The following is a 25,977-nucleotide window of genomic DNA, read 5'->3' on the forward strand; positions in this document are numbered from 1 at the left end:
CGCTTCCGGTAATTGATGCATGTCAAGATAATTAGCCAAATTATGCCTATCTCCAAGTAATTCCTCTTTGGATCCTTCCTCATCACGTGCCTCGCTACTAGTACGCAAGAATCAACACCACCGCCATGTGTGATGGTGACGCTCATGCATATAACCAGAGGTATCACCTTGGTCTTCTTGCAGTGAACACCACATCTCTAACAATGCAGCCTTAGCCCGAGGGTGGCGAGCTGATCCCCCAAGGCTCCTCGTCGATGTATGCCAACACCCACCTCTGTGCTGACTGAGCGTTTTGACTTGCCCAACATGATCAATTTTGTGCTATAGAAATTATGATACCCGTTTGTTCGTACTTGTGTTGTGAATAGATGCCCTCTACTTGTAATATAGACAATCACACTTAGCTATATTACGATTGAAGAGCCAGCACTTGTGTGCAGTTGCCTCAAAGATATTGCAAACGTGAAAGTGAAAGGGTCATGTTCCCCACCATATCACGAACATGAAAATGAAAGTGAAAGGGGCACACCATCAACCCGTTCGGGAGGAGGAAGAAGGTCGGCCCACATGAACATCGATGCAAATATTTTGCAAAGTTGTTCGTATTACCGCTTTGATTAATAGATCCGAACGCCTTTTGAAAAAATACAATCTTTTAGTATGTTGTTACTTGGAAAAGAAAGCAAAACACACCCATCACTATAGGAATTAGCTTCTTTGTCGTCTGCCATCACAGACGGCAAAGAGTAATCCACCGACGGCAAAGAGTAATAGACAGACGACAAAGAAAACTCCTGTCGGCAAAAATTCTGCGTCAGCCTACGACGACATTGTAGCTTCTTTACCGTCAGCCTCATCAAAGTGGATGGCAAAGACCTTTGCCGTCAGCTTTTGGTAAGAGCAGTCGGCAAAGTTGTCGAGACGGCAGCCGACAGGCGTTGCCTCCGTTAGGGGCTAACGGAGGCTTTGCCGTCTGCCTCGCCCTCTTCTTTGCCGTCTGCCTCCACCTCCTCCCCCCTCCACTCTTTGTCGTCTGCCTCCACCTCCACTCTTTGTCGTCTGCCTCCACCTCCCCCCCTACACTCCACTCTTTGCCGTCTGCCTACCCCTCCTCCCCCCTCCTCTGTGCCCTCTTCTTTGCCGTCTGCCCCCCAGGAAGCGGACGGCAAAGAGACTATATGGCCAACTGCTGCTGCCCAGGTTGCACAGCTGGGCGCCACGTGGCACCTTTGTCGTCAGCTGCGTGATGGCAAAGGCCTTTGCCATCAGCTGGCAGACGGCAAAGAGCCTATATTGTCACAGTTTTGTTTTTTTTGTTTATTTCACAGCACATATACATATACATAGCACATATATAGGTCACAACACATATACATATACATAGCACATATATAGGTCACAGCACATATTCATAGCACAAAGTTTCATCCATATATATACATATACATATAGTTCCACATATACTATTCATCCATATATACATATACATATAATTCCACATTGTTCATCAACTCAAATGAAAACTAGAACTAAAGCACTCCATCAATGCCAGCTTCCATGCATGTAGTACATCCAATCTGCAAAATGGGAATAAGAAAGTCAGAAAAAGAACAACAACAACATATATATGACAAATAAGCTAAATTGAAGAAGAAAGAAAAGAAGCAAGAAGAGAAGAAGGAGAAGAAAAACAAGAAGGAGGAGGAGGAGGGGAAGGAGAAGGAGAAGGAGGAGGAGAAAAAATAAGAAGAAGAGAAGGAGGAGGAGAAGAAGGATGAGAGAAGAAGAAGGAGAAGAAGGAGGGCTCCTTCTCCTTCTTCTCCTCCTTCTCCATCTTCTTCTCTTCTTCTCCTCCTCCTTATTCTTCTTCTCCTTCTCCTTCTCTTCTTCTTCTTCTTCCTTCTTTTCATTTCTCCTCTTCTCCTCTTCTTGGAGCTAAATTAGCTACCTATGTCTTTTTGCAGCTAAATAGGCTAATTATGTCATTCTAGAGGAAAACAAGCTAGGTATATAATATTAATGAGCTAACCAAGGTTCTTATGCCATTTTGAGCTTATTATGTCTTTTAGGAGCTTAATTAGTCATTTTATTGAGCTAACCAAGGTTCTTATGATGTTTTTACCTAACTAAGCTAATTATGTCATTTTGGATGATAATTGGCTAAGTATGTCTTTGTTGGGGAAAATAAGCTAAATTGAAGAAGAGGAGAAGAAGGAGGGAAGAAGGAGGAGAATAAGGAGGGCTCCTTCTAGTCCTTCTCCTTCTTCTCTTCTTCTTCTCCTCCTCCTTCTTCTCCTTCTCCTTCTCTTCTCTTTCTCTTCTTCTTTTTGTTCTTCCTTTTCATTTCTCCTCTTCTCCTATTCTTGGAGCTAAATTAGCTAATTATGTCTTTTTGGAGCTAAATGGGCTAATTATGTCATTATAGAGGAAAACAAGCTAAGTATATAATATTAATGAGCTAACCAAGGTTCTTATGCCATTTTGAACTTATAATGTCTTTTTGGAGCTAAATGGGCTAATTATGTCATTGTTGGGGAAATTAAGGCAAGGAGAATTTGAAAGAGGAGAAGAAAGAGGAGGAGGAGGAGAAGAATAAGAAATAAAGAAGAAGAAGGAGAAGGAGGAGAAGGACTAGAAGGTCCTTGGCCTTCTCCTCCTTCTCCTCCTCCTCCTTCTTCTCCTTCTCCTTCTCTTCTCTTTCTCTTCTTATTTTTGTTCTTCCTTTTCATTTCTCCTCTTCTCCTCTTCTTGGAGCTAAATTATCTAACTATGTCTTTTTGGAGCTAAATGGGCTAATTATCCCATTTTAGAGGAAAACAAGCTAAGTATATAATATTAATGAGCTAACCAAGGTTCTTATGCCATTTTGAGCTTATAATGTCTTTTTGGAGCTAAATGGGCTAATTATGTCATTGTTGGGGAAATTAAGGCAAGGAGAATATGAAAGAGGAGAAGAAAGAGGAGGAGGAGAAGAAGAAGAAGAAATCAAGAAGAAGGAGGAGAAGGAGGAGGAGGAGGAGAAGGACTAGAAGGTCCTTGGCCTTCTCCTCCTTCTCCTCCTCCTCCTTCTCCTTCTCTTCTCTTTATCTTCTTCTTTTTGTTCTTCCTTTTCATTTCTCCTCTTCTCCTCTTCTTGGAGCTAAATTAGCTAACTATGTCTTTTTGGAGCTAAATGGGCTAATTATGTCATTATAGAGGAAAACAAGCTAAGTATATAATATTAATGAGCTAACCAAGGTTCTTATGCCATTTTGAGTTTATAATGTCTTTTTGGATCTAAATGGGCTAATTATGTCATTGTTGGGGAAATTAAGGCAAGGAGAATATGAAAGAGGAGAAGAAAGAGGAGGAGGAGGAGAAGAAGAAGAAATAAAGAAGGAGGAGAAGGACTAGAAGGTCCTTGGCCTTCTCCTCCTTCTCCTCCTCCTCCTCCTCCTCCACCTTCTCCTTCTTCTCTTATTCTTCTCCTCCTTCTTCTTCTCCTTCTCCTTCTCTTCTCTTTCTCTTCTTCTTTTTGTTCTTCCTTTTCATTTCTCCTCTTCTCCTCTTCTTGGAGCTAAATTAGCTAACTATGTCTTTTTGGAGCTAAATGGGCTAATTATCCCATTTTAGAGGAAAACAAGCTAAGTATATAATATTAATGAGCTAACCAAGGTTCTTATGCCAGTTTGAGCTTATAATGTCTTTTTGGAGCTAAATGGGCTAATTATGTCATTGTTGGGGAAATTAAGGCAAGGAGAATATGAAAGAGGAGAAGAAAGAGGAGGAGGAGGAGAAGAAGAAGAAATCAAGAAGAAGGAGGAGGAGGGGCCTTCTCCTCCTTCTCCTCCTCCTCCTCCTCCTCCTCCTCCTTCTCCTTCTTCTCTTCTTCTTCTTCTTCTTCTTATTTCTTTTTATTTTTCCTATTTCTTCTCCTATTCTCCTCTTCTTGGAGCTCAATTAGCTAACTATATGTCTTTTTGGAGCTATATGGGCTAATTATCCCATTTTAGAGGAAAACAAGCTAAGTATATAATATTAATGAGCTAACCAAGGTTCTTATGCCATTTTGAGGTTATTATGGCATTTTGGAGCTAAATGGGCTAATTGTGTCATTGTTGGGGAAATTAAGGCAAGGAGAATATGAAAGAGGAGAAGAGAAACTTACCGTAGTGGTCATCAAGGAGGAGAAACACGTGGAGAAGGGTCGTGCGATGAAGCTCGGGAGTTATTCTGCAGAAAAGATATTTTGCAATGTCTCAGTTAGCATGATGACACTCAATTATTAATACTAGTTTATAATGAAACTCACCGTGCCAATCAAAGAGAAGACGGGCATCGGCGGAGGGACTTGACCGCTCTTCTCGCATAGACCCTGAAGAGTGGGTCGTATTAGTTAGTAATGAAACAGACATTACACACGTGATTTGGCTAATGTAAAAAAACTTACCATAAAAAGCTCGTACGGGGCCCGTTCACCCGCCTCATTCCGGGCCCTCTCCTCCTCAATCAATTGTGCCGTGGTCTGGTCCCCCTCATCAAGAGCAGCCTGGCTTGCCAATCTCTCTTTCTCAAGAGCAGCCTGGTTTGCCGCTCTCTCTTTCTAAAGAACAGCCTGAAACACCATTCCTGGTTACCACAGTAATGATCTATGGTGACACACATAATGAAATGGATGAAAGTTTTCTTAGTCCGTACAACTAACCTCGATGGCAAGATCGACTGGCCGTGGACGACTCGTTATCTCAGGACAGCGGCTCGACTGGCGCGCCTTGATCTCCGGGAGAGTGAGTGGACAACGTATTATCCCATCTCCAATGGCTATCGAGCCATGGGGCCTCCCGCCACCATATATCATCACCAACTCTGTATCCAAAGGTTCCTGGCTCGGGTTAAAGTCATCCCCTTTCATAGCCTTCCCCGTGTCCCTGTATGTCACGAGCTTGTGGTTGGATGATATGTTGGTGAAATTATTTGGATCATCCAGGTCAGACTCAGAGAATGCCTTCGCCTTCTTGTACGAGGCAGTATGGGCCATGCCATAAAGGTCTTACAAGTGTGGCATCTCCGTCTTATTGTGATGCGCCTAAAAGAGAGGAACAAAATATTAGCATGAAGAATGAATTGCATGAATCATGAAGCAAATCACATACCCAGTTTCGTCCGAACTGAAGTAAGTTGGCGCTGCCTTGCTGGTGTGGCACACCAACCATTTGGCTACGCCGATCCTTCGCATTCTCGTGGACGGCTCGCCAGCTGCCTGTGCACCACTCATCAACCAACGCCTCCCAACAATCCATCTTATCCGCACACCATCTCGGGGGCACCTGTAAGTTATTAGAAAGAATTTTGAGCGCTACGCCTATGAATGAAATCAAGAAAACTACGTAGAAGGACTTAAGAATAGGTAATTACCTTCATGTATTGCTCCTTCTTCAGAAACTTTCCGCGGCAATCCTTCTTATGCTTCTTAATACCACGCGTGGCGTAGTAGTCTTGAATAGCCTGCGACCGAGCCTCGTGGCGTAAGTTCTGTAGTAACCGCCTACACTCAGCCTCGAGAACCTTGGCCGCCTCCTCCTCATATCCATCCTCACACCTATAGAAGGCCTGCAATCAAACGTGAAAACACCGATTAGTACAATAATTAGCTATATTGTTAATTTTAGATTGTGTAAAAGGATAATTTACCCAAAAGCTCTTAATCACCATCTCGGCCCTCGTGTGGCACAAGACACCATCTATAATCTCCTCCGGCGGGGCCTGCGCAGCCTGGTAGTGCTCCCAGGAAAATCCTAGTGTAGGAACCTGACCCTCAGCAGGCAACGTGACAAACCCCGGGAAATTTGTCTGGCAAAGCACACCAAGGACGGAGTTCGGCTTGCGGACTCCGCGAGGGTGTGCCCATCCCCTGCAGTATGATAAGGTCAACGCATTAGATATTTGAACAAACTTGAAGGCAAAAGCTAAAAAAAGAGTAAATGTACTTACCTATCTCCTTCAGGTTTAATCACCGGCCTCTGCTCGCGGGTAGCTGGCACGACCGGGAGACGTGTACTACCACGCTTGTACACGGTGGCCCCGTCCACCTGCACATCGCCCTCACTATCCGTAAACTCATCCCCGCCATCCCCGCCCCTGAGCCACCCGAACCCTCGGTCCAGTCCGACAACTCGGTCTGATCCGGCCAGGTATCCCATCCGGGCCTCTCCACGTCGGGTGAAGCCTCCGAAATCGTAGTCTCGTGGGCCGAATGCACCTCGACCGGAGGCTGATCCTGGACCGGAGTCTCATGGGACGAATGCCCGTCAAGACCAGGATCCTAGCCCGGAGTCCCCGTAGCCTCCTCCGTAAACGGGTCGACCATAGTAGTCCTATGCTCGGGTGAATGAGCTGGTGGTGGTGGCGAGGACGGCTCAACAGTCCTCCTAGATCTTCCGCGGCCACCACCTCTTCATGTACCGTTCCCCTTCTTCCCTACCCGACCAACACCTCTCCCAGTGGACAATGCCGCCGACGAAGAAGAACCCACGGGTGGTGTCGACAGACTGTCTGCCAAGGCTCTACGGAGAGATATGGGTGGAAGGGAGGTACCACCCCTCGTGCGGGGCGGCTGGGAAGAACCCGTCGAGCGCTCTGGACCAGCGCCCACCATCTTTCAACACATGGTGACCTGCCATGATAAATATTAAAATAAATTAGTACAACATAAAAAATTGAATAACTGACATGAATAATAATATGTACATGAATAATAAAGATTAAAATATATATAATTTAAGTTGTGAATCTTACAAACTAATAATCATCATCAATAAATGCATCATCATCATCACTATCACGCATGTCTTCATGAATGACGTGCTCGTCGGGTTCAACGGCGTGAAGTTGTGAAAGGCCTTTCTTTAATCGTTGAAGCATTGACAGGTCATCTGCATCAGTAACCTCTACGAGTTCCAGGTCTTCTGGTTCCGGCTCAGGGGTGGAATCGGATTCATTGTCGCTGTCTACTTCCATGTTCTTGGGTGAAGCATGGTGGTTCTTGAAACGTTTCTTGGAAAGACGTGTTTCTTGGAAGAATTCTCCATCATATGTGTTTGGGTTAATGTGAGGTTCATAATCCTGTTCATTTGGGAGATGTGGTCTGACATGTGGCGGCACTTTATAAACAACACACCAACCTTCCAGATTCTTATCCGTTTGGCATGCCCACGGTAGATAGAAAACTTGGATCACCTGTTGAGCCGTAATATAGACATCGGGAACATCTAAATGGGTATTTGGATTGATTTCGACTAGTCCTATATGTTCACGAGTCCTTCTAGTCTCCTTCGGCTGGAACCAATAACATTTGAAGACTACGACGTTCGGTGGGTTTTCACCATAGAATTGAAGTTCATAAATTGCTTCAACTCTTCCATAATACTCGATAACACCTTCGCCGATAGCAGAGACACCACAATTTGTAGATTTTCGATCGGGCATAGATAGCTCTTTGCCAAAGGTACGAAAGAGATACCCGTTGATGTTGTATTTCTCAAATGAACGGACCTTATAGTCAAAACCATTAGCGACTTGTCTTAGTTCGGCGTCCATAGACACCGAATTAGCCTACAAGTTTAATACGAAACGATTATTGCATTAGCTGCAAGTTAGACCAAGAAATGAAATGGTCCATTATTGATAATTACCGTTTGTTTGAACCAAGAGATGAAACCGGGATAGCCGCCTCCTGTCTTTGACAGAAGCTCATACTCTTCGAGGGAATCATTTTCGATCACCGCTCCATCCGAGAATTTGGCGACGTAACGACTGTTTGAAATATCCGGGAATAAGAGCAGTTCAAAGGAATTAGAAGTTACGGGAAAATGTGCCGAGAACTCACTCAATGTACGGCCGCACTTCTGTTAGGTTGTTGAAGATATACAACGAAATGTTCCGCCATTCTTCGACATCCAACGTTATTGGTTTCGAAGCACCGGCTGGTGCGAGCTTCCCTTTGAATAGGCTGAGGTTGGACCCACCTTTTTAGGGTCTGCATCATTGTGCCGAGGCTTCGGATTATGCAAATGATGATTTTTGGCTTCGTAGTGTGCTGTCACAAAGTTTGCCACCTCCTCAGTAATGAATTCCTCAGCCATCGATGCTTCAATTCTACGCTTATTTTTACATTTAGCTTGAAGGGTCTTCTGCATCCTCTCAGTTGCATAGCACCAACGATCTTGCACGGGGCCACCCAATCTTGCCTCGGCCGGTAGACGTAAAATCAAATGTTGCATTGGATTAAAGAAGCCCGGTGGAAAGATCTTCTCTAACTTGCACATCAACTCCGGTGCAAACTCCTCCATATCTTCTACCACGCCAGGCGACAATTCTTTCGCACAAAGAACACGGAAGAAATAGCTCAGCTCCGCCAGTACTAGCCATTCATCCTCAGGAATAAAGCCACGTAACATCACCGACATTACCCGCTCTAGCCATATGTGCCAATAATGACTCTTGAGACCAAAGATTTTTAATTTTTCAAGACTCGCTCCCCTCTTTAGATTCGCTGCATACCCATCGGGGAACATCAAGTGCATTTTGACCCACAAGATAATTTCTCTCATAGCTGGCCTTCCAAGATTGAACCAGGCGTTTGGCTTCGACCACTTCTGCTTTCCTTTTCCTTCTCGCATGTTTTGTAACGGTCTATGACATAGTGTCTCTTGATCGACTCTAGCCTTAGTATTATCCTTTGTCTTCCCATCTATGTCGAACAATGTACCCAAAATAGCCTCTCCGATATTCTTTTCAGTGTGCATCATGTCGATATTGTGTGGAAGAAGGAGGTCTTTGAAGTAAGGCAAATCCCAGAAGCATGGCTTGTGAGTCCACGCGTGTTTTGAATTATACCCCTTGAAATACCCTGGACGCTCTGGATCAGGCTCGAGGGCGTTTAACTGATCCAGGATCTGTTGGCCTGTCAACGCAGGTGGTTCCAAGTTTTTGACAACTTTACCTTTGGCAAAGTTCTTCTTGTCTTTCCTGAACTGATGGTCAGGATATAGGAACTGTTTATGCAAGTCAAAGCAAGAATACTTCTGACCCTCCTGCAACCATTGAAACTGAAGAGCTGCCTTGCATTGGGGGCACGGGAACCTTTCATGCACACATCATCCAGAGAATAGTGAATACGCCGACAAGTCATGCATAGAGTACATGTACCACACATGCATTTTGAAGTTTTGTTTTCTAGCGACATCGTATGTCTTGACCCCATTATCCCAAGCTTCTTGCAATTCATCCTTAAGCGGCTGCAGGTACACATTCATATTCTTCCCCGGATAATTGGGCCCTGGAATTATCAACGTCAGAAATATGTTCTTTCTTTGCATAATATGTCCGGGGGGAGATTGAGTGGAATGACAAATATAGGCCAACAACTATATTTGGTTGCCGTCATGCCGAAGGGCTTAAAACCATCTGTGGCGATGCACACTCGAGGATTCCTTGGATCTGCCACTTTATCCTGATGCAACCCATCGAAATGTTTCCACGCTTCCCCATCCGATGTGTGTACCACCATCTTATTCCCATCTGCATCTAGTTCGGTTCTTTTGCCCAATTTGTGCCATGTCATCTATCTGGCTGTCTCTTCGACCATGAAAAGACGTTGAAGTCTTGGTACGATTGGCATATACCGAAGAACACTAACTGCGATTTTGGTCTGCCTCTTCTCACCCATACCGTTGTCTACCACAAGATACCTGCAAGACTCGCAATTGGGACAATAGTGTGACAGCCCGATGCCGACGTTCCAGAAGATTCCCCTCTCTTTTCTGTTTTTCGTCCTGTGTCTATTTTTCTTTTGTTGCATCATCATCGCATCATGCGCATCATCTGCATTGCATCGGCATCTCCGTTGCCGCCAGGTTTCAAAACTTGCATCCGTTGTTCGTTGCCGGTTCTCGTCGTTGTCCGTTCCGAGCCCGACCACACACGCCCGCGGCACCGTCGAAACCCTGTTTTAAAAGTGTGTATAAAAGTTTCTTTGATCGGGGTGAAACTTGGCATGCGGTCGTGATTAGCTATAGCTAGGCCGCCTGTCGAATTTCGTCGCGATCGGAGTCCGTCTGGTACCCGAACGGTCGACCGTAGCGGCACCGTATTCGGTCTACCGTCGGACGTTTGTCGGTGTTTTTAAACACGTTGTCGGGCCGCGCCTTTTCCCTCTCATCCCTACTTAGCACATCTACACAACCCATCAGTGCCACCTAGCCACTTCCTCCGTTCGTGGGCATCGGATCGCGATCGGACGGACGAGGTCCACCCCTCCATAGCCCAACCCTATAAAACCACCCCATGGAGAGACCCCTCTCACTCTCTAGGTTTTCTCCCATGTAAAATTGCAGCCAACCCCCTATCAAACTCCAACTTCAAGTCCCACCTCCTCCAATCCCGAAATCCACTCCTCCCCTTCATTTTCAGCCCTCAGATCCGCAATTAAAGGCCTAAATTTCGTCTCATTGTCCATGGTCGTCGGACATTGTCCGAGTGACCACCGTGCCTGCCGCATCCCGCGCCACCTTCCCGAGCAGCCCGTTCCCCGCCGCCAGTGGCCCCACTTCGTTGCACACATATTGCATTCATGCCATCATATCTTGAAGTGGTCGTGACCGCCGTTGCACACATATTGCATTCATGCCATCATATCTTGCGGTGCTTGTATCTTTTGAACCGTAGCTCCGTTGAAGATGTTCTTTATGTGTAGATTGCTTGAAATGACGCGTAGAATCACGTGAACCTTTTTTTTTTTGCTGTTTAACAACTAATTAAATGTGTGAGTTCAGATCTGGACAGAATTGTAAATTAACATGTGAGGTCGTTTCGGAGAGGCTATATGTCATTTCCGACCTCATTTAAAATGCCTATATAGGTAGTTTAATTACGCTTCACCTTTTTGCATGTTTAACCACATTTAATATTGTCGTGTACCTAATCGGGATAGAACTAAATAATTAACATGGAGTTTCGTCAATATGCAACTCGTTGCATATTGTACTTCACTTAATGTGTAGTGTTTGATTGTGTGAATTGTCATGTTGTGACTTGCATGTATCGAGCTGCTCATGCATCATTTGTGTTGTGCATCGTGTGGTGAATTCCGTGTGATGATTTGTGTTTCCGGTTTGCTTCGTCTCGATAGAGCTTCGCACGCGTGTCGGATTGTGAGGACCCGTTCGACTACGTCGGTTCGTCTGCTTCACGGAGGCATTCTTCTTCCAAGCGGGATCTCAGGCAAGATGACCATTTTCCAGATACCATTACTATCATCGCCATGCTAGTTTTACCGTTTCTACCGTTTATGTCTTGTTGCCTACCACATGTTAAATATTAGCCTCTCAACAATGCCATGAAAACCCTCAACCATGTTCAACCTAGCAAACCACTGATTGGCTATGTTACTGCTTGCTTAACCCTGTTGTTAGCGTTGCTAGTTGCAGGTGCATTGCTTCCATGTGAAAGCATGGGTTCCTTGTTATATCACCATATTAAATGCTATTTAATTTAATGCACCTATATACTTGGTAAAAGGTGGAAGGCTCGGCCTTTCTAGCCTGGTGTTTTGTTCCACCTTTGCCCCCTTAGTTTCCGACTGCCGGTATTATGTTCCATAAATGAGCGCTCCTAACACGATCGGGGTTGTTATGGGGACCCCCTTGATAATTCGTTTTAGATTAAGACTGGTCTGGCAAGGCCCAACTTTGGTACTACATTTGCCTAATAACCTAATAATAATGCATAGGGACCCGCCGGCACCCGCGGACTAATTTAATCAACCCCCGGGCTAGTGCTCCTCATGAGTGTTGGTCCCACCTGAGCGATGTCCGGCGCCCCTCTAGTCACCCGGAGGTTTAGCGATCCTGACGTCTAGCTCAACCGTCGTGTCCTGAGAACGAGGTACGCGACTCCTATCGGGATCGTCGACACGTCGGGCGGCCTTGCTGGATTAGTTTTACCTTTGACGAGATATCTTGTGCATCGGGGATTCCGGTGATGCTTTGGGTAATCTCAGAGTTGAGGTTGTCCACTAAGGAGTCCGATGAGATCGCGAGCTTCGTGATCGAGGATTTCTCTGCGGCTTGTGGTAATTTGTGATGGACTAGTTGGAGCACCCCTCCAGGGTTAAATCTTTTCAGAAAGCCGTGCCCGCGGTTATGTGGCAACGTGGAAGCTTTGTTTAACACTGGTTCTAGATAACTTGAAGCAACTTAATTAAAATATGCCAACTGTGTGCGTAATCGTGACTGTCTCTTTCGTGAGTTCCTTCTCCGATCGAGGACACGGTGGGGTTATGTCTGACGTAGGTAGGTGTTCAGGATCATTCAGTTGATCAATAGTAGTTCACGTCCGTTATGCGAAGATCTTCCCCCTCTTATTTCTTGTACTCGTAAGTTTAGCCACCAAATATATGCTTAGCCGCTGCTGCAACCTCACCACTTAACCATACCTCACCCATTAAGCTTTGCTAGTCTTGATACCTTTGGAAATGAGATTGCTGAGTCCCTTGTGGCTCACAGATTACTACAACACCAGTTGCAGGTACAAGTAAAGGTTACTTGACGCGAGCGCGTTGATTGTTCATTTGGAGTTGCTTCTTCTTCTTCCTCTTCATCGATCTAGGATGGGTTCCAGGGCGGCAGCCTGGGATAGCAAGGATGGACGTCGTTCTTATTTTTTTCTCGTTTGTTTTCGTCCGTAGTCGGACCCTGCTCTTACTCTTGATGATTATGTAATGTACTGATGTGACTCTGATCTAACTTGTGGCGAGTGTAAGCCAACTCTATATATCTCTTCTTTTCAGTACATGTACTTGTGACGATATCCATTCTTGCGACACGACGAGATGCGCTTCTATCCCTAACGAGGCATTCGTGCCAAATTGAGGATAGGGTCGCATCTTGGGCGTGACAAATAGTCCAAGTGTGCATACTCCTTCTTAAATAAGACACATCCTTTCTCACATGCATCTATCTTCTCATAGGGCATCTTAAGTACACGAAGTATTTTGTCCGACTGGTACAGGTTTGCAGGCATGACATGGCCTTTGGGTAGGAAACGTCCAAATAGTGTCATCATCGCGTCGTAGCATTCTCTTCCCAAGTTGAACTGAGCCTTCAGAGCCATTACTTGTGCAATTGCATCCAGCTGACAGAGCTTAGTGTGCTCATGGAGAGGACATTTTGAAGACTCCAACATTTCATAAAAGGCCTTTGCAGATTCCTCCATCTCATCTTCCGAATCCCGAGCATCATCAAAGTCTTGCACCATGTCTTCGATCCCGGTACCATGCTCGTCCGTGCGACGACGGACCACCTCAGCTCTTGTGCGTTGTATAGACTCACCATGAAATGTCCACACCGTATAATTAGGCTTAAAACCCCTCCTCTGCAGGTGTTTAATCATTACAGCCTCTGTCATCTTTTTATAGTTGTCGCATCCAGGACAGGGGCAATAGTTTCTTTCCTGGCCATTTGCGAATGCGGCTTTCGCAAATTCTTTTGTTTTTACAAACCATTCTTTCGTCATCTCTTTCTGATTAGGGTGACCGGTATACATCCACGCACGATCACTCATCTTGCCTAGCTACTAAAGACAGAAGAAATATATTTATATATAATTTAGCATTTATATTCATCGGTTAATCAGGTTCGCCATTTTTATTACGTCCACGCAACCTACACGCTAATAGGTAAAGACAGGTCCTAATCCTACCCGAGTATGTGTAGATTGGGTTCGTTTTCCCATGCTCTGCTCCAGATCCAACACAAAATTTCGACAGCACCTCCCCGCTGTTCTCCTGATACACGTCTCCGCAATAAACAGAGAGGATGTGCATCCGGAGAACAACAGGGAGGCACTGACGAAATTCCGCATCGGATCCAGAGCACAACATACGGGAAAACGAACCCAATCTACACATACTCGGGCTGTCCATGGATAATGTTGGACAATTCGAAAGGATGACGGTTATAAATATGCAAAGACATGCATATTTATAGATGTCGCCCTTTCGAATGGGAGACGCATACTGGTCACGCATACTGATAAATTAATTTAATTACCTAAATCTAGAAAGTTTCATCCGGAAACCGAGCCACAGTAAATGAAGGGGCGAGGAGGAGATGAAATTTGTACTGACCCACGAATGCAGGGGCGGAGCTCGTACAACGCACGGGGAGGTCTTCGCACAGCAGACCTCACAGCGACGAGACAACTATCACATGTAAATCCACCCGATCAACACAAATATTCTAATTATGTCTAATTATGTCATTTTTTAGAAAACAAGCTAAGAATACAATATTCATGAGCTAACCAAGTTTTTTGGCTTATTATGTCATTTTGGAGGATAATTAGCTAAACAAGCTAAAAAATAGGAAGGAGGAGAGAAGAAGGAGAAGAAGGAGAAGGAGGGCTCCTTCTCCTCCCCCTCCTTCTCCTTCTTCTTCTCTTCTTTTCATTTTTCCTCTTTCTTCTCCTCTTCCCCTCTTCTTCTTCTTCTTCTTCTTCTTCCTCTTATTTCTATTCCTATTTTTCTTTATCCTCTTCTTCTACTTATTCTTTTTTTCCTCTTCTTCTCCTTCTTATTTTTTTCTTCTTCTCTTCTTCCCTTCTTCTCTTCTTATCTTCTTCCCTTCTTCTTCCTCTTCTTTCTATTAAGCTAACTAACTAGTGGCAGATGGTCTTTATATGAAAAGCTAAGAATATAAGGCTCATCAACCGGTACACCGACTACTACAACAACTACAATAACAACAACAACTACTACCCGTAAAAAAACAACTACAATAACAACAACAACTACTACTACAACAACTACAATAACAACAACAACTACAACAACTACAATAACAAGAACAACTACTACAACAACAATAAAAAATCAACTTTGTAGTTATAATCTAATTCCAAAAAACTAAATACCAAACAATAAAAAATCAACTTTCCCGTGCGGGGGGTGGGGGTGGGGGTGTGGGGGCTCACCGGGAGGGGCGGCTGTGGCGTCGTGGGTGGCGGGGCCTGGGGTGTTGGGGGCGGCGGGGCGGCGGCGCGACGGTGGTGGTTCAGGTGGGTGTCGGGGAGAGGTGGGGCAGCGGCGCCAGGGGGCTGTGGGGCACCGGGGCGGCGACGGGGCTGTGAGGCACCAGGGCGGCGCCGGCGGCGACAGGGGCGGCGACGCGACGGTGGGCGTCGGGGAGAGGAGTGGGAGAGAGAGAGGGGCGGGGTGAGCCGTTACACAGTGGGTGAGTGAGAGAGGGGCGGGGTGGGGGCAAAGAGCCGTTAACGGAGTTAGCTCTTTGCCGTCTGCCTCCAGACTCTTTGTCGTCCGCTAGCAGACGACAAAGAAGGGACTCCAGTTTGACCTAACGTCCCCGCGGTCAGGTGGGCCCCATCTATATGTTTGCCGTCTGCGGCTGACGGCAAAGATGTGACTGATGGCAAAGACACTCTATGCCATCAGCCAGTTCTTTGTCGTCTGCTTTGTGGCAGCTGACGGCAAAGACACTCTTTTGCCATCAGCTAGCAGACGACAAAAAACTAATTTTCAGTAGTGATGGACACAAACATCACCCAAAAGACAATAATATGAAAACAAAAAAAAACCTACTACCGGTTTTGTTGGGAATCATCAATAAAAAAATATTTTCACCCATCCAGCTATGCCAAGAAGACTCTGTGGCCTATACCGAGCCGGTCGGAGAAAAGCTCGATAGTGAAAACCCATACCCGAACCCAGCCCGACTATGACTAAAATCTGGTTTTCCACAATCCTGAGCCCGGGCCGGGATTTTTGGGCCGGGCTGCCCATGGCCAGGTGTACTTGCCTCTTGGCACTTCACATTCCCCCATCGTTGGTTCGAGAGAGAGGCCGTGTTGCAGACCATGGACGACGCATAGGCCGAGCCGAGGAGCAGATCAGCAGAGACGACAGCACGCCAGTCGCCTCACTTCCCCCCAAAGCCATTCCCTCGAGCCCGTCCGTGGTTGACTGACCCGCCCCCGCCCCTCCCGTCCCCACCCGCCAGCGACCGCCCGCCGCCGGCACCTCGGCAGCAGCCGGTTGCCCGCCCCTTCCGGCTCCGGCAGCGGGGCGGTCCGGCCCGGTCCGGTCGGGTCCGGTGCGGGGCGGGTCGGACTCGAGCGCGAGTCCGGGCCGGGCCCGCGCGGATGGTCGGTGGCGGCGGGGGTGCTGGCCGGGCGCGCAACCCTAACCGGGGCCTCGCACTCGCACTCGGGGTGGCGGCCGGGCGCTATATTAGATGCCGGGGGGCGGACTCGGACTCGGCCTCGGCCTCGGCCTCGACCTCGACTTCCCGGCGGTGATCCAGGCCGCGCTCGTCGGCTTCGTGCTCCTCGCCGCCGCAGCCGCCGCCGTCCGCCGCGCCGCGTCCCGCTACTTCGTCGTCGACGCCGCGGGCTTCGCCGCCGCCTACGAGGACCACCACCACCACCACCCCGCCGACTACGCGATGCCGCCCCAGGGGGACCAGCAGCCCCCTCCTTCCTCGCCGCGCCCGGAGGGCCAGCTGCAGGCCGCGCCGCCCGAGCTGGGGCCCTGCGCCCAGTGCGGCGCCGCCGGCACCAAGAAGTGCTCCGGCTGCAAGCGCATGCGATACTGGTGCGTCCCCTCCCCCCTCCCTCTTTCCCTAGCTGTGCGCGTGCGTGATCTTGATTCTTGCATTGTCGCCCACATTTTATGCAATTAGGGGTCGATGCAGGCAATTGTGAGGGGATCCTTCACGGTCCTTGGCCCCTACCCCCCGGTGCCCATGATTGTGGATTGTGATTCTGCTGTCGTTTCTTGGATGCTTTGGTCAATACTTGAACAATTGTGTCCTACCCCTGCTGTCCATGATTGTCAAGTGTGATTTTTTGCTCTTGTTTCTTGGATGCTTGGGTAATTTCTTGTTTAGGATGGGTGATTTTAGTGGTTCTTGAGGATCCAAGACATGCATAGTTGATGGAAACCTCCCTTCTTGCGAGGTTATTCAGTGGTGATCCCGCAGTTTGGTGCTTACAGGGGATATCAGAAGATATGTGTCTTCTTGCAGGCCCCTTGCATCTTATTTGTGCGATTTGGCTGTCTACGTTGTCTTTTAGGATTAATAATGATTAAGCGGTTCATGGTGTTGACCATAGGGTAGTTGATGGAAACCTATGATTTTCTGAGGTTATTGAGGTCTCATCCTGCACTTGGTGCGTGCAATTATGCAGGGATATTTCACGATTCCTGGCCTTACCCATGTTATCCATGTCTGTGAGTTGTGATTTTGCTCTTGTTTCTTGGATGCTTGGGTAATTTGGTGTTTAGGATCAGTGATTTTAGTGGTTCTTGAGGATCCAAGACACCGAGAACATCGAAATCTTGGTCCTTGTGCGAGTTGGTTGTGTACGTCCTAGCCTTCTAGGGCCTTCACAGCAGGACAGAAATATTAGTTTGTTTCCTCAGATGCATGTGAAAACGGTGGAAAGTCTTTGATAGTCAGAGCCTGTGTATTTGAAGTTGGTCATTTTCCAATATTGATTTCATTTCAACCAAAATCAGATAGCATCGGAAGTTTGCTCCAAGCAGTATTTGGTGAACAAACAGACAACATATAGAGTTGAAAATAGTCCTTAACAGAAGTGTATATCTTGAAGAACTATCCTGTTTTTTTCTTTTTTTTTTTCCTTATCCTTTTCTTCTACGAGACAGCAAAGATGGTATTCTGCGTTTTATCATGAGTAATCAGTTGATTTGATTAGTGTTTGCACAGGACAATCGAAAGTTAACTATTGATGTCACTTAGGTTCTCATCATTCTTTGTGCGGTTTTGGATTGTTGCGAGTGACTGCTATCTATTATATCATGTAATATATTGCATTCTTATGAAGTTCTCTTATCTAGATGGTGATAATTTCCACACGTCAAACAACGAAATTTTCTTTTCAAGAGGTTTATGCCTGCTTTGATTGTAATGGAGTTCATCTTGAGCGTGTATTTTGGGTTATTGTCATGTTTGGTGATTTTGGCCCATAGCAAAGTATACATTTTTATCTTGCAACAATGTGCTGTTATACATACCTTGGATGGTGGTTATCATAAAGCATCAGTTGGATAGACTCATGAACAACAGATTATTTGAATGAAGGCTGTCCCAGCTCACATTGTTGGAGTTTCTATGTACTCTTTTGTTGTCTAACTAGGTTTCAGTCGTCAATAATACATGTTTTTACACTAGTATCTTGTATCATGCTGCTATATTTCTCCTGAGCATATGTTTTACCTTTATGCCCTTATTCAGTTCTGGAGAATGCCAGTCAAAGCATTGGCAATCTGATCACAAATTCAAGTGCAAACAAATGAAATTATTGGATTCTGTTGACAAGTTACCCTGTGGGGTTGAGGCCAACAGTAAGAAGTCATCTGTCTATGGCCGTATCTCATTAGTGCCTGGCCATCGAAAATTAAACAAGGTGTGTAATTACACTCTTGACCTAGAAATTGTTTGCAACTGAATGAAGAAACAAATTTTCAACCCATGTTCCATTCACAGGTTATCTATCCTTATGATGATTTTTTGAAGCTGTACAATTGGAAGTACAACGATTGGAAATATGGTGAATTTTTACCTTGTGGGCTTGTTAATTGTGGCAACAGGTATGTTGGAATAATACCATCTTTGCCCCACCTTTTGCTTAAAACACACTTGCTTAGAATATCTAATACTTATTGTTCCTTTTGTGCAGTTGCTTTGCCAATGTGGTTTTACAATGTCTATCATACACGAGGCCACTTGTGGCCTATCTGTTAGAAAAGGACCATACTAGGCAATGTAAGTGATGGTTTACGATCGTTATGTAATACTCCCTCCGTCCCATAATATAAGAGCGGTTTTTACTTTTTACACTAGTGTAGTGTTAAAATTGCTCTTATATTACGGGACGGAGGGAGTATGTAGTAGCATCTAGCTTTGTCTTAACAGTTCTACGCGTCTCAACATTTCAGGTACGATAAGGCATGAAGATTGGTGTTTCTTATGTGAGCTGCAATCTCATATTCAAAAGGCGATTGATAGTGTACACGCATTTGCTCCCATGAACATTCTATCCCGTTTACGAAATATTGGTGGCAACCTTGGCTTTGGTAGACAGGAAGATGCTCATGAGTTTATGAGGTGAATTACTTTATGTGCTTGTATGTGGGTTTGCTATCTCTCTCTAGCATTGTCTTGAATGCAGTGTGATGCGTGTTTTATATATAGGTTTGCAATAGATAAGATGCAATCAGCTTGCCTTGATGAATATGGTGGTGAGAAGGTCGTAGATCATAGCACCCAGGAGACAACAGTTATTCAGCACATATTTGGCGGTCGTCTGCAATCTCAGGTCCCCTTTGTTTCCACATTAATTTAAATTGAGAACAATGAGTCTGCCTTTCTGATTGCTCTGTTTTTAATCAGCTCTAAATTCTTAAGGGATCTGTCTTTCAGTATGCATCTGTTGCAAGTCATCAAATGCCTAACTTTTAAATGGGATGTGCAGGTTCAGTGTACTGCATGTGGAATGGTCTCAAATCGCTATGAGAATATGATGGACTTGACAGTTGAAATTCATGGTGATGCTGAATCCTTGGAAAAATGCTTAGATCAATTCACTGCTGTAGAGTGGCTTGATGGCGACAATAAGTACAAATGTGATGGGTAAGTCATATTTACCGCACCTGTACACTTCTGCTATCTAGCAACAAATGTTACAGGTTCATATTTTGATATACGATTTAGTTTGGGGCATTGGGCATATATATGCTGGGACCAGCTTGTTCTTATTAATTATTAAGGATTTGTACATAATGATGACCCATTGGTCTGTTGACGTCTTCTCTAAAATACATGATGATACCTTACTATTAGTAATGCTATAAATAGCCAGGAATTCTTAAACTTAGCCTGATTGTCATTTCATGTGAAGTTCTGTGAGTTGGTGATTATATTCTTAGTATATACTTTTTGAATTTAAATAAGTGTTGATTTAAAGCTGGGGTTATTTGATTATGAAAGCTGGAGTAATTTGATTATGTTAACTACCTGGAGCCATCCATCCATTAACAGTCTTGATCTACTACATTTAAATAAGTGTTGATTTAAAGCACAAGTGTACAATCACACAACTTTTGATGCATAATTTGTTGTTCGGACCCTTCTCTCTTTTACTCCCACCGCTCCTTTTTACTCCACATATAAGATTTGTATAAGGTCAAACTTCGTAAAGTTTGATCAACTTTATAGAAAAAAAGGTATCAGCATACACAATACGAAATCAACATCATTAGATGCATCATGAATTTAATATTTACATTGTATAGCTTTAGAATTGTAGATGTCAATATTTTTTAATATAAATATGGTCAAATTTTCTGAAGTTTGACTCCAGACAAATCTTATATGCGGAGTAAAAAGGACCGGGGGGATTACTAAGATTTATCTTTTTTCAGACATTGTAGACTTCAGATTTAAGTATCAAACATATTGAAATTCTGAATTAAATGACATCTTTTTCTGAGATATTGGCTGTTTTTCTGCAGATGTAACGACTATGTCAAAGCACGGAAACATCTTACAGTTCATCAAGCTCCAAATATACTCACTATTACCCTCAAAAGATTCCAGGTTAGGACATCAGCTTGTTAGAATTATACCAATGCTGTGTTGTATTATGGAAGTGGCACCTAACATACTTTCCTCTGGTTATCAGAGTGGCAGATTTGGAAAATTGAACAAGAAAGTTACCTTCCCTACGACGTTAGATTTAACTCCATACATGAGCACCACTGACGGAACTGACCAGTATGATCTATATGCTGTTGTTGTTCATCTGGATATGCTGAATGCTTCGTTTTTTGGGCATTATATATGCTACATAAAACACCATCGAGGATGTTGGCTTAAAATTGATGACTGCAAGGTACATGTTCACTCTATTATAACCATACAGATATATGCAAGTCATAATTCCAGTTGATCCATTTTCTTGCCTCCATTTGTAGGTGATGGCTGTTGACGAGGAGGAAGTACATGCTCAAGGTGCTTATATGCTTCTATATAGCAGGTAATTATCATGTGTGTCCTCGTCTAGGGTAGCAAAGTCCACTAAAACGGGAAAAGCCACATATATATCTTACCTGAATCCAAGTTTTTTTTCTGTTGCTACTTGATGTTCTACTTTCTTGCTGATCTTTGCATATTTTATACTCTAGAATTATGTGTCCATTGTTCATTTCCAACAATATATTTTATATTAGCAGATGTTTGAATTCGTATTGGCTTTATGCAAAAGAAATAATTTTCATACAGTGCTTGCCTTCATATTGTTCTGTTGTTGTATTGGTTTCACCATTTTGGGATAACAGCTGCCAGATGGAACTTTCCTGACCACCAAATTTTCTTACTTTACCATGCTTTCATTTCATTATTTTTCACTTGTCTGTGACTGTTCTAACTAGTACTAGTATTATTTCATAATTTTTCATAGTTATCTTAACACACTAAACTGTTCTCAACTTGTCTTAGTTCCTTATTTTTATTTTGTTTGCATTTTTTTGTGGTATTGTTTCTCCATTTAAGCCCTTTTTTCTCATGAATATAACTAGTATTACCTGCCTGAGATTATGCTAAAATGCTCTGGACATGTGGTCTTACAAGCTTTCTAACCTTTATGACTCTGCAGGCGAACACCTCGTCCTGTACCACTTCTTGCAGTCAAAGAACCAATAAAACACGAGAAACAGTGCAAAGTCCCTCCTTTAAATGGACAAAATCATTTGATACCTGAGGATGTGCCATTAAAATGTGAATCATTTTCAAAGCCTTCAGAAGATCTACGAGAGGGTTCTGAATCCAGCAATGACTCTGTGCATAGAATGGATACCGTTGAACAGGTATCAGACCTAGATTTGCATATGAACATTGAGAGAGATAAATTGATTACCAATGGAAATATGCATCAGCCAATTTCATCGGCATTACATGTCCTTGAAGAAGATACTAGAGACCCAGGTTCTCTGTTAGAAGGCAATAATACCATGAGAGCTGACCAATATGGCAATTCTGCATGTGAATCGTCTTTAGTTAATTCCTCTGAAGAGGAATGCAAGGAACCTGCTCCAGGTATTGATTCAGTTGACTACATGGATATTGATATGGAAGCTGGAACAGAAGTTGAAAGACGGAATGTGCAGCAACAACCTGTCTTGAGTGATTCAGTTGGAGTGATAGGCAACAAATCATCAGTCCCAACCTTTGAGAATTGTATGTCAGGCAAACCAAAACCACTCTTTTCTCTTGGTTTCCTTGACAAACCCTCAAGAAAGAAGTCCGACTCTAGCGAAGAGTGTCAAAATGGTGGTAGCATGGCAGTTTCCTCCCAAAAAATAAATGGTCACCGTAATGAACATCTCAGCAGGCCAGAGCAAGGACTTATTGCCAACTCCCATGGTGGCCGCCCATCCTCAGCGAATGGAAGTGTACATTGCAATGGAGGCATGTTTGTGACTCCTAGCAACGGAGTTCTTGTCAATGGTGATACACAATCCGGCAATTACTCCTTGGATGCAGCAAAAAGAGATGTACCTTCTGTTCAGGGATTTAGTCCGAGGCCTTACAGATCACCATCAAGCAGCAACCTAAATCAGAATAATACAAGCAAAGGGGACATGTCATTCTTCCCACGTGGTTTCCTTGCAAGGCCTCGTTCTGGAGAGAAAGCAGTCAAAGGCGATGATGGGTTGCCATTTAGTAATGGAAATGGCAAACCATCATCATCCTCTGTGAATGGCAACAGCATATCAAATACCAATTCTTCACCTCGAAGCAGCCCAGGTGGCATGGGCATGTCTCCTGGATTCCTTGCGAAACGTTCCAGGGAGTCTGCAGCTGCAAGCTTTGTGGGTGATCCGCAGACAAGTAACACTTCCAAGGAGCAAGAACATGTTGGTGCTGCAGCACCACTACCATACAAGATACAAGAAAGGCGGAGTTCCTATTGCACCACAAATGGCATTGTGGCCCAACAGGAAGCAGCTTCCAATGTGAGTGGACACAGTGATGAAAACGGACACGCATTTGTGGGCACCAAGAACGGCATCCATGGTGAAGAAAATGGCAGCAATGGAACCCTTGATATGCATGGCAGCAGCTGCCAAATGGATGATGATACTGTGATTGGTCGCCACGTTGAAAACGGTCATGGAGTTCTGGACATCAAAGATGTCATCTTCAGAGAACAAAATGGCAGTAATGGAACTCTCGGTACGCATAGCAGCAGCTGCCAAATGGATGGCATGGCTGTCACATTGGTCTCCGAGAATGGCATGGGGTCCGAAGATGCTGACCACGTCGTCAAGTCACCCGCCGCTCCTGCCCATGACGGTTTGCGACGAAGATTAACCACCTCGAAATATTTTGATGAGAGTAGCATGGAAGAGCATTGAAAGCTGAAGGTAGATACAGAAGAGGAGCCATGGACAAGGAATTAGGGTTACCTGCCATTGCAAAAAATTGATGATACAGTAGTAGTTTTGCATCCCCTCCTTTTTTTGTTGTCCCACTTGTCAGAGGGGTGGCTGGGTGTCTCAGGGCCTCAACACAATTTGCAGAGGCTCGGATGCTGCTCCCCTGGGCCTGGTGCCATGTTTCTCTCCCGTGTTGTCATTATTGCCAGGTACATAGCAGAGTGTAGGCTTACCTTCTTTTTTCTTTTCTACTCAAGTTGTTAGCTTGAATAAACTTGGGCTGCTGACTTGCTTTGTCATGGAAGCTGAATCAATCAATCAATCAATTGTAGATGATGCGATTATGTTCTTCAGTTAGTTTCTGTCGGTGCGTATAATTTTTGTTCTTGCAGTGCGGTGAACTTATGCTGGTTGATGAAGCGTCTGCTGTTTTTTTTTATCTTTGACGAAAACTTCCCTGCATCACGTAACAGAAGTCGCAAGTGTATTAGAGTCTAGAATCCTTAGTTGGGGAATAGGATTTTGAGGATTCTGCCTCACTCGTAACCGTTTTCGTGATCCTTCACTTTGGATTATTTGAATTAGAAGTAAATTTTGGGAACATGTCTTTTGTTTGGAAATTCAACTGTGTAATGCAAATTTCTTCTGTTGAATATACAACAGTAGAACATGGAAGTGTGTTTATTTAGTTCTGTGAAGTTGAAAGTTTTATGTTGTTTCTTCTCTCTTAAAGAACATAGAAAAGCAGAGTCAGGACGATGCATCTTTTGACTCCTTTATATTGAAACACCAAATTGTTCCCCTAACTGGTCGATCACGTAACTCAGAAATAACGCACATAAATATACTAGTAAGATACATCGCTTGTTGTCGAGTGTACTTGTTTTTCTAGAATACGCAAAAGCTTGCGCTGCCGCAAAATGGCAAACGAGAAAGAGTCTCTACACTACATACACACAAAGTGTCTCTGCTTCCGAATATTGCTTTTGGCTCCCGAGCTCACTGGAGGCCTTTAAATTCAAACTTCAAATTCAGTGAAAATTTGTATTTTAATGTTTCAAAAAATTCTGAAAAAAAATACATAGACAAATGAAGGTATAATACACAAGTGTGTAAATTTTCAGAACAAAATACGTTGAAATGAGGGCTGTGCAAAAAAGACAAATCTGAGGCTGTTTAACACATGTTACTATTCATCATTTCAGACCATGAATTTGTCTTTTTTGTACAGATCATGTTTTAAAGTATTTTGACCTGAAATCTTACACACATGTCGGTTACATCCTTACATACATGCATTTTTTTTTCAGAATTTTTTGAACCATAAAAATTTGAATTTGAATTTTTCAAAAATAAAGGCCTCCATGGCTCCCGGGAGCCAAAACGCCATTCTCCTCTGCTTCACACTACATTAACACAAAGTATGTCTTCAACAATGGTGTGAATCAGAAGGGGACGCACGGCATGATGGTAGGAGCAAAACCATGGATATACCAGCCACACCAAATAAACAAGTTCCCTCACCTTGCCTTGGTTAGGGCAACTCCAACGTCGTGCCTCAGCTTGTAAACGTTCGGACATCGCATTCAACACCGTCACTGACTGCCATCAAGTGTTGTTCGACGTCGACCTCAACGGGGACTACACCTTCATGAAGCCTCAATTGTAGTCCCAATTGCCAACACTTGTAGTTCGTGGATGTCGGCTCCCTCGCCATGTGTGCATGCACATTGTTCTTTAGTATGAAGAAGAAACACTTCCTCATCCTGCATTGTTGGTGGAGGTTGAATGTGCAGCCCAAGTGGCTCAATGTCGTTGCCAATTCCGATAAGATTGTCTCCATGGCCAATGTAGATGAAGATGGTGATCCCAGAAGAAAATACCCGACAAACCCACCTCGTGGCTTCAGCCCGGGACGGTGGTGGTGTGAGGTACGTTGAAATACCTCACCTTGGCAGTTGGCGCTCAATGTAACCGCCTCAACCAACAACTTTCGCCTCTCCTCGTCGTCCAGAGCCCCAACAAATCAAGAACCTCCCCCTCGCCATCTCTCCGCGCGCAACACACACTTCCAAGCGACACAAGGCCGACGATCCCACCTCTTTCCCAAAGTACAGGCCACCTTGAAATTGTTGGGGAACGTCGCAAGGGAAACAAAAATTTTCCTACGCGCACGAAGACCTATCATGGTGATGTCCATCTACGAGAGGGGATGAGTGATCTACGTACCCTTGTAGATCGCACAGCAGAAGCGTTAGTGAACGCGGTTGATGTAGTGGAACGTCCTCACGTCCCTCGATCCGCCCCGCGAACAATCCCGCGATCAGTCCCACGATCTAGTACCGAACGGACGGCACCTCCGCGTTCAGCACACGTACAACTCGACGATGATCTCGGCCTTCTTGATCCAGCAAGAGAGACGGAGAGGTAGAAGAGTTCTCCGGCAGCGTGACGGCGCTCCG

General features: G+C 44.7%; 1 protein-coding gene across 1 annotated transcript; it reads left to right on the forward strand.

Moving 5' to 3' along the window:
- The first annotated feature begins 15,886 nt into the window (after positions 1–15,886).
- LOC123407131 (ubiquitin carboxyl-terminal hydrolase 42-like) lies at positions 15,887–23,868 on the forward strand. Its single transcript, XM_045100197.1, has 11 exons — positions 15,887–16,645; positions 18,312–18,483; positions 18,564–18,667; positions 18,757–18,842; positions 19,016–19,184; positions 19,272–19,395; positions 19,552–19,709; positions 20,591–20,675; positions 20,761–20,970; positions 21,053–21,114; positions 21,733–23,868. Exons 1-11 carry the CDS (start codon positions 16,287–16,289, stop codon positions 23,492–23,494), a joined length of 3,291 nt encoding a protein of 1,096 aa, XP_044956132.1. The 5' UTR covers positions 15,887–16,286; the 3' UTR covers positions 23,495–23,868.
- Positions 23,869–25,977: the final 2,109 nt, after the last annotated feature.

The sequence above is a fragment of the Hordeum vulgare genome, chromosome 7H, assembly GCF_904849725.1.
Source record: "Hordeum vulgare subsp. vulgare chromosome 7H, MorexV3_pseudomolecules_assembly, whole genome shotgun sequence".
NCBI classification, from domain to species: Eukaryota; Viridiplantae; Streptophyta; class Magnoliopsida; order Poales; family Poaceae; genus Hordeum; species Hordeum vulgare.